A 9575-nucleotide genomic window follows, 5' to 3' on the forward strand; every position below is an offset into this window, starting at 1 on the left:
ATTTGGCCTATCCTGCTAATCCTATGGCCAAGCTTTCTGGTGTTTATGCCTACTGTGCCATGTACAATTTTGAGGTTAAAACTAATGTACAACAATTTCCTTTTTCTGAAAGCAAAGGGAGGGGATAATTTGAGTTTACGGCCAAAATACATACTTACTCATTTAACTCTGGTACAAAATTGAGTTATATTTACTATATACAAAAGAAAATTGCAGTAAAACACATCAAAATTGTGCAATTTAAGTACATCCAATACTGCCTGACAGCTCTCCTGAGAACGAACTTCCACTACCACTGGATGCGGATCCAGTTTGTGAACTGGTTACTCCTCGAGCTTTCTTCATTTGTCTAATCTTGAAAAGATCTGTTGGAACTGGTTGGCTCTGGGCTGGGGTTTCATCATTTTGTTGCCTGTCCATGTCTTTTCTCTTCCCCCCTGAATGGACTTGTTTAGCTGATTTGAAAGGCACGGCACCTGGGTTGAGCCGTGACTTGTTTGCACTATCACTCGTGATGGGAACAGGGGCTAATTTCCCTGTCTTTACCGAAGGAACATTACTCTGCAGTAATATCGATAAGACTATGTCCACGTCCGGTGCAGGCCCATCAACAGAGGGCAAGTTTCTGACAAATGCTGCCAAAGCTGGAGGAAGCACTCCCAAAATTTCATCAAGTGATTTTGTTGTCCCAGTCCCCACAACTGAAGGTGCAGCAGGAGCAGGTAGTATGGAGTTTGAAGCAGCTGGGAGTTCTGCATTGTTAGGAAGTAATGCAGCATCTTGCAGTTGCCGAGAGTCATAAATAATCATCCGGGAAGTATCTGGGTAATTAACTTTAGCAGATGTTGGTAGAACCGACTTTTCGGCCTTCTGGTTAATGTTTTTCGCAAGCAACTCTTGACGCGCCAAATAATCCAGGTCTTTAGAGGAGCACGGCCGGAGACCCATAAAACTGTACCTTGACACAACATCATGTAATGCGGAGGATCCGTCTTCCCCTGTTCTAGAAAGAGCTTCTTTCCTCCTTTGCTCTACTTTCAGAATACTAGCCAGATTGCCATATGTTTGCTCAAACTGGGTATACCGCTTCCAGATCTCTACAGATTTCTCTGGTGGGAGCGTGTTCAAGGCCCTCTCAAACAAAGCACGGACATTGGTATCATCATTTAAACGGCACAAGAAATCTGCATACTCGAGAATGTATTCAGGCTCATGCATAAATCTTTTCATACCAGCTTCAAAGACATTGTGAGCCAACTTTGGATCTTTGTCCTGACAAAATGCCATCTTTGCATAAGCAACAAACACATGATACGTGCAGTTTGGATAACTACGAGCATCTACGAAGTATTTGCGAGCTGCTTCAATTCCTTCAGTTCTTCTCAGAAAGCGGATAAATTGTATGTGTGCCAGTGCACTTGCATTCACCCCATCCCCTATAAGGCTCTCATAAATTTTCTTCGCAGGCTGAATTTCACCACGAGATTCCTCCAGTTCCGCATAGGCATATTTCAGCAATTCAGAATCAGGTAGAACCTTCAAAGCCTTTTCATAAATTTTGACTGCAAGATCCATAGAACCATTATCTGCATGCCATGTAACATAGTCATACCATACGTCCGGATAATAATATAAATACATTAGACACTGCTCGTAGCTGAGGATAATTCGACTGTTAGAAGATTCACTATCTATCCTCTGCGGGTTCCGTTTTTCAAAGGCCAGAAACCTTTTCCACGCCATGCATTGCTGCTCTTCCTTGTCAGATCCAGTTGGAGGTACAGCAAGCATATTCCAATCAATGTCATCAACCAATTTCTTTCGCTCTCTATAGACGGCCTTGGCACTGTTGTACTTCGGTTGGTATTCAGACACCTGACTTTTTGCTAATGCACGGCTAACAGAGTTCTCAAATTTCTCATAATCCTTCCATAGCTGTTCCACATGATGAGTAGGTGTAGTTACAGCTTTTTGGTACACCTTCCTTATCGAAGCCGTACGCTGAGACTCTTCCTGTGGATCCGAAGCCGGCAATGACTTCAAAAATGTAATATACTCTATCCATACTAGTCCAGATGCAATATCAGAACCAAGATAATTAAGCATAAACTCAAAAGCTTTCTTGGTTTCTTCCTGTCCCTCTGCACCCTTGTATTCATTCAATTTCCTTATTAAACGAATATAACAACGCCATAGAGAAACTTGCCGGTTATCTAATAAACAACGACCGAAGACCTGTTTAGCTGCAACATCATTATGTAGCATCATGTGTACTTCCACATACTGCTTCCAATACTTAGCAGCTGTTGGAAACGTTGAGAGAAGTTGCTCATATATTGGCACCGCTTCAGTCATTGGCAAACTCAGAGCGTGATATGCCAGAATTTCCGTGGCTTCAACATTATACTTATCAACCATTAAAACCTCTCTAGCTTTCTTTACCTTTGATTCAGATAACAGCCTGCAGTACCCACTTGGATTTTCAACTTTCTTTCCTCCTACATCTGCCATATTCAATCAGCGAGAGATTCTTTGCAAAACCTGAAAAATCAATCGCATGGTAAGATAGGATGGAGTGCCCTCCTTTTATAGGAGTTAACACGGGTTGATGTATGCGTGGTGGTAACGCATCTGAGAAAGGTTTCCTTATATAGAGTGTTTCTAATTCTAAAACCGCGTATTGGTGTTATTTAAGGAAATATTTCTTTTTAGAATTATTTTTTTCCCATGCTCTACTCGGACTGTGATTCTCTGAAAATCTTAGCTAGTTCAGAAAGTAACCTTTCGGATTCCTTATCAAGTTCTAATGTATTTGCCACTTTTGTTTATATACGGCAAGTGACCCTATTATTTCCTTGGTTTGCTTTCTCAGTTTCAAACGCTTTGTTTTTGTTTCCTGATTAACTTGTCTGGTAATAATGGAGTACATGAGGTTTGGTGTTGGTGGAGATGCTGTTGTTGCTGCTGTAGGGTCTAATTCCCTGCAAGAAAAGGTTTTGAGTTCCATCTTTCTGAGGCTACCTATGCACACCATCTCAGTTTGTAGGCGCGTGTGCAAGACCTGGCGTGCTCTACTTTGTAACCCGAAATTTTTGAACGATCACCTTAAATTTTCATTGGGGTGCCTGGATGAGTAGAAACCCATCCTCCAGTACATGTAAAGATGGTGTGATTTTTTTTTAGTGTTGCTGGTGCAAGTGATCGTTCTTTTACGTTTTTTTTTTATAATTTGTGAATTTCATTACTGGAACGTGTAATGTCGACAACACAAAAAAATAAATAAATACCCGAGTTATGGAACAACCAAAAAGGATGAACATCACCAATTCAATGCGACATAAAAATATTTAGGGGATAATCCTAAAGCCCAAAGCCAGACTTGGAAAAGATTTTGGGGGAAAAAAATGTGAATCAAGTCTTCTTGCACTTAATTTTCAAACCAAAGGGAGTCGTGAATTAAAATCTGTAAATTACCTCGTTAGCTGACTACTGTACATAATTCTTATCATTTTAAAAATTTCTCCCACAGAAAACAAATGCTGGAGGTAGACACTTTTAACATTATAGTAAATTTAACACAGTATCAGATGACAGCTGCTGAAGCCTAAACTCTGGATGTGCCAAGCTTTCTCTCAAACAAGCGGCGCAGGAGGTACACTTGTAGAATGCTAGCCCCGACAAGTGCTGCAGATTCAAAAATGGCCTTGTGAATTGCCCTTCTGCTCATTCCTTCGTTAACTGCACAACCGCAACAGAGCAAGAGTATTAGTTGATATATCTTATATAGATGACAAGGAGACTTCACAAGGGTGGTGTGATGCATATATCAACAGAGGAAGGGTGGTGTGTGCCCTCACAAAATATCAAATGCACTTTATATATGTAATCTACTCTGTTTGTTCGCAAATAAAGGACGTGCATAATAACATCATCTGATTTCATCAAATTGTTTGAGAAACAGAGGTAAGACAAATCGAAGTGAAAACGTAAAATCAATCTAATAAGGTGTATGAAAAAGAAGAATCAAGAATTTATAGAGAGAAAAATAAAGGTGGGCTTCCTATAAATACAACATCAACAAAAGAACCAATAATTTAAAAAAAAGGTGGGCATCCTTATAACCAGGATATACCAAAACGGAGCAACAAAAAAATGGAACCATAAAGTAGTCTAGATAATTCAGCATCGATTGCTACCTTATGGATGATGCCGAAGATCGATATATTTTCATAAAAAATGAACAATCAGTAAATATACTAAAACAGAAAACTGCTGGTTCAATCTGAATCTGAGTGCCTGATCTGGGTACTCACAAATTCTTTTATATGGTTTACTACTTGAGTGGATTAAAAATGAGAGACCAAAAGCAAGAGCAACCTACAAAAAATAATCTAAAGTGTGGACATGTGTGCATTCCTAGAAAGAATATAGCAAATGTAGACGGAAGTGGTATAGCACTAGCATAAGCATGAAAAGCAATAATTCTCTTACAAGTGAAATTTCATACCTAGTGCTTGACGATCAGTTGTAGCTTCTAACCAATGCTGTTCAAACTGGATGTTGTAAAGCGCTTCCTCTAATTTAGAAATTTGTTCCAGCAAGGGGTTGAAGTGCTCTGCATATATTGATAAATATTAGTACAAGCAAATACTAAAGAGTTTCACCACGAAGGACATAATCCACCAAAAAAGGGAACAGGTTACCATCTTTAGCGTGCTGTTCAAAGTATGTAAAATGTCCGACATGAATATCAAAGTCTAGGGTTTCATGATAAGGAGACTTGTTAGTGAAGCAGAATTTATGGACCCCTTTCTTGTGAGCCACAAACTCAAACTTTTCACTTGTTTTATCACGAGCATCGTGAATTTGTTCTTCAGTTGGTCCTTTAACCTGCAATATCAATAATATGCTTAAATGGTGCTGCATTTACAGCATAACAGAATAATAACCGAAAAGATGAATGTATTCCCCAATCACAGGAATGGGAAAAAGAAACCCAAGCTCTTTTACAACGATCCTATATGAAAAATCACTTTGACTGAACAAAAAAATAATTAACACATTCCCCATAGCCAATCAAAGGGTTCGCCATCCAGTCTAACAGGATCAGATCAACAACAGGCGATGCTATTTATGCTCAAAACACATTGGGGCAACTGGTTAACAGGGTAGACAACATGAATACAGGAGCATCTAAGGGTAAGAGGGAAAACCATCAGACAACATGAAATATAGGAGCACCTAAAAATAATATAAAGTGTGGACAGGTGTGCATTCTCCAAAACCTTCACTCTTACATCTACAGCAAACGTCTACGCAAGCCTTGTCTGATATGGGCCTAGCAGCCTAAGATTTTCAGTTTGGATTTTTATTGCGCCTAAGTACACACCTCAGACAAGTTTGGTTCGAACGACCTCAACTTTTCACAGCTATGATAAATGCAAGCACTTCGTATGCAGTAGATTAAATACTAACAAGACCAGATATTAAGGAGAGACCCACAAAACAATACAAATTGCTATTCTTTGTATAGCAGGAGCGTACTTGTTCAGGATGCACAGCTGAACACCTCCCCATCCCTAAAGAATGTTGAGGACCAAAAAGCGTCTGCTATTTACTATTCCTAATGAACAGGATCACCACGTGACATGAATTCCAACAAAATCCATCAACTCCAGGTATTTAGGCTTTTAATAGCAAGTTCAATCATACAGCTTCTAATGCATTCCTGCCATAGTGTTTTCATAAAGAGTTTGCACAAATGGATGCCCATGTTTTGTATTTCCGATGGACAGGGTAGATATTAAGCAGTGCTTTTATCTAATGCATTCCTCCCATAGTGTTTTCATAAAGAGTTTGCACAAATAGATGCCTATGTTTTATATTTCTGATGTACAGGGTAGATATTAAGCAGTGCTTTGATTCAATTATATCCATGTAAGCATTAGATGGAATCAGAAGCAAAAGGATGAAGGAAAAAGATAAAGCAAAAGTAAGAAACTTGACAAACTCCTAAACAACTTCTTGAGGATAGACAATACTTACAACTAGATCTACACCATCGTCACCATAATGCCATCCCTCAGCTTTAATCACAACAAAAGAAACATGGACAGTATCCCCTTCGTATGGAACCGAATGAGAAAAGCATTCCTCCCTGTCAATCACAAATCTAATCCCAACTGCTACTTGTAGGATTGATAAAATGGCCAACAATGCAAAAGGAATAAATTTGGACGACAGATATTCCATCTGCATGATACAAATAAAAACCTCAATTTACGATTTGGTATTGCATTGGTGATAATACACAACTACTAGAGTGCATGCTGCACCTATTAACTAGAGAAAACCAAAAGAGGAGATAAGTTTATCGTGATTTAGAAAAACCATAAACAAAGAACTTAAAAGAATCAAGTTCAACCTACCTAAGTAAATAAAACAAGAAAATGAAAGCGGATTCAAATGTCCATATAAAACCACTGCACCGCGAAAACTAGTACCTTTAGTAAGTTGACTTGTTTATTTTCTGTTATCAATACTCAAAAATGATATACGACTCCCAAATTATTACTACAGTGAAGTTGCCCTCAGATCTCATTGTATCTGTTTTGAAACGGTTGAAACTAATGGGTTTTATTGCAAGTCTTCACACCTAGGGAACAAAAACAACAACAACAACAACAGCAGCAGCAGCAACAACAACAACAACAACAATGATGATATAAAAGCTTGCAATAACCCATGCAACCGCTCGTCAAAGTGAGTTTTCCATCATAGGGCAATCAACAGTAACAGATAATACTAGATTACACTTCTAATCAGGTTACATCTGATTTCAAGTATAGTCAACAGAATTTACTAATTCTAAGGACCTTGTTCAGAATTCAAGTCAATGGCTCAACAACAACAACAAAAAAAAATCCTTTGAAAATAAGACTAATTTGTAATCGATATATTAGGGCATCCAATTGAATTTCATAACCATCAATTAATCAGAAAAAATAAAAATCTACAGTAAAGAAACACATACCAAAAACAGTTTAATATCAAAATATCGGATAATTCTCAACTTTCTATCACAACGCCAAAACCCCAAAATTCTGATAATTTTCAGTACTTATCAACATGATTCATGCAGAGGTATAGTCAACCGAAACAATTTCAAAAAAAAAAAAAAAAACAACAACAACAACTGAAAAACCAAAGTCAAAATAGATCTTAAAGGAATGGGTTTCTTTTCTTTAATGGTAATCGATCTGCTCAAATAAAATCCCTAAATAAAAACTAAAAATTAGCTAAGAAAAACTCCTAAGAAGAAGAAGAAATTTACCATTTATTTCAATTTCTCTGACAAGAAAATCTTGAGATCAAATTTCTTTTTTTTTTTTTGTATAGCCGACTTGTTCTAGTCTTTCTCACGACTCCTTATTTAAGACTGAAAAATCCCAGGACTTATGATCTGGGCTTTTATGGGCTTCGGATCGCAATGTCCCCTCCTTGGAAGTGTCCTCGTTTCTAACCAATTAGATCTCGACATGTGGCCCTTTTCACCCGTGATTCTATTTACGGTATAAAAAAAAGAAAACCCATACTGAGTTACTATTAACTTTTCAATTTGACCTAAACTAATTGTTATTTCTTTTATCTCATGTTTCATCCAAAGTCACGGTTCCTTATTAATCAACAAAGTTTTTTCATCAGAGAGTTTTTCATGAAAAGAAATTACGATTAATAGGTTAATGATCTTCCAATAGCTAAAATGCAATTTCAACGGATACTCTAAGGAACTTAGTTAAATTTATCTTAAGTCAATTAATGTTTTTTATTGCTTCACCTGTTGAAATCTTACGTTAAGACTTTAATTTATATAAGTAAATTATTAAATTAAAACAATAAAAAGAAATTTAAAGTTTATATAATTTTTGGTTATGTAGGATTTACACAACATTTCTCATCTTGTAGAAGACGATCTCCAAGTGCGGCGCAAATTAGTTTCAATAATGGCATCGAGCTTGAACTTTTTTGGAACGTGTAATAGGGGGATATGAATTACTTCCCCCAACCAAAGGTGTCTGCTAAGGGGTGTTTTTTGGGCCGAAAATACTAAAACACCCTTAGACTAATTAAAAAATATTATGAAAAGACTGTTATACCCTTTCTACTAAAACATAAAATCAAAACCAAATCAAATATCCCCCATTTCTCTACCAGCTCCAGCATTCTCAGTTAGGATTAGGTTTCGAAATTTTTTTTCTTCATCGTTCACACCATCGTTCTTCATCGTCGATTAATCGTCGTTTCAAAATTTTCTTTGTCGCTTAAAGCTTACCTGAATCCATAACAGTGCCGCCACGAAAGAAATTTGATGGCCAATTGAAATCAAAATCGATTGCTCAACAGAAATTAGAGAAAAGGCTTGCTTTGATTGCTCAAGAGCAAGAACACGAAGAACAAGAGTTATCGAACGATCAACTACTCAGAAATATGGCTTCTGTGATAAGGTAAGTCATTTAAAACTGTTTAATTAGTGTTTCAATCGATTTGTAGCTATGGGTTTAGGTCAAAATCGCGAAACCCTAACTGAAACAGTTGAGTTTCAGTAGTTCCGACACTCAATTTCGTACGAATACCACACCGGAAATCAGTACCGGCCTTTAAATCTAGGATGAAGACCACACCGGTAGTCAGTTCCGGCATCTAATTTAGGTTGAAGACCGCACCAGAACTTAGTTTCAGCATTGTATTTAGGATGAACACCACTTCTGAACCTAGTACCGGCATTGATTTGAACTTTTACGAGTACGCCGATAGTAAGCTTCTAATAAACAGAAAACCCTAGGATTTTGTTATTTGTACCGGCATACATTTTAGGTTAGATTCCATGCCGGTACGTGAGTTTTGGTATCCAAAAACTTTAGAACTAGTACCGACATCCTCGACAATTTTTTTTCAATGCTGGTACTGTGTTCCGGCATTTGTTTTTATTTTACATAGCTGCCGGTACTGGTGTTTTCTTATCTAGGAATTTGCTATAGTGTACCGGTATCCTAGAAATTTATTTGTCAATGCCGGTAGTTACTCCCGGCATGTAATCGTTTGAATTTACCATGCCAGTATTAGCTCCCGGCATGTTCGATACTTTTTTTCAGTATGCCGGTAGTGATGATTCTATGCCGTAATGTGGTGTATCTATGTCGGTATTAGAAATGATAGTTAGTTGTCTTATATTTATTTTGTGCTTCTTTTGAAATAGATCTAAAGCAAAGGAAGCTAAAGCAAATGAGGCTAACAAAGGAAAATCTAAAGATGATGTCACTAAGAAAAGAAGGAAGGATGGTCTTGATACTCCTCAGTCTCTGCCTCCTCGAGGGAAAAACAAAAAGCATTTGGGTGCTGATACAAGAGGGGCAATTTGGGAGAGTGGTCGTGATCGTGATAAAATCGTAATCCGTGAATCTATCGGAGCTGTTGAGGAGGAAGATGAGCAAGATCAAGAGGAAAGTGAGGAGGAAGATAATGAGATTGATCCAACTCAATTAGCAAACCATAGCCAAGGAGTAGTGAAACAAGGT

General features: G+C 37.7%; 2 protein-coding genes across 2 annotated transcripts; both read right to left on the minus strand.

Moving 5' to 3' along the window:
- Positions 1–240: 240 nt before the first annotated feature.
- Positions 241–2418, minus strand: LOC113351639 (cleavage stimulation factor subunit 77-like). The gene has a single exon (XM_026595585.1). The coding sequence runs from the start codon at positions 2416–2418 to the stop codon at positions 241–243; it is 2178 nt and encodes a 725-aa protein (XP_026451370.1).
- A 971-nt stretch (positions 2419–3389) lies between these two features.
- LOC113348464 (transmembrane emp24 domain-containing protein p24beta2-like) lies at positions 3390–7433 on the minus strand. Its single transcript, XM_026592241.1, has 5 exons — positions 7334–7433; positions 6046–6252; positions 4704–4890; positions 4508–4615; positions 3390–3738 (listed from the first exon to the last, which is right to left on the minus strand). Exons 1-5 carry the CDS (start codon positions 7334–7336, stop codon positions 3605–3607), a joined length of 639 nt encoding a protein of 212 aa, XP_026448026.1. The 5' UTR covers positions 7337–7433; the 3' UTR covers positions 3390–3604.
- Between the last annotated feature and the right edge of the window lie 2142 nt (positions 7434–9575).

Source organism: Papaver somniferum, chromosome 2 (genome assembly GCF_003573695.1).
Source record: "Papaver somniferum cultivar HN1 chromosome 2, ASM357369v1, whole genome shotgun sequence".
Taxonomy (NCBI): Eukaryota; Viridiplantae; Streptophyta; class Magnoliopsida; order Ranunculales; family Papaveraceae; genus Papaver; species Papaver somniferum.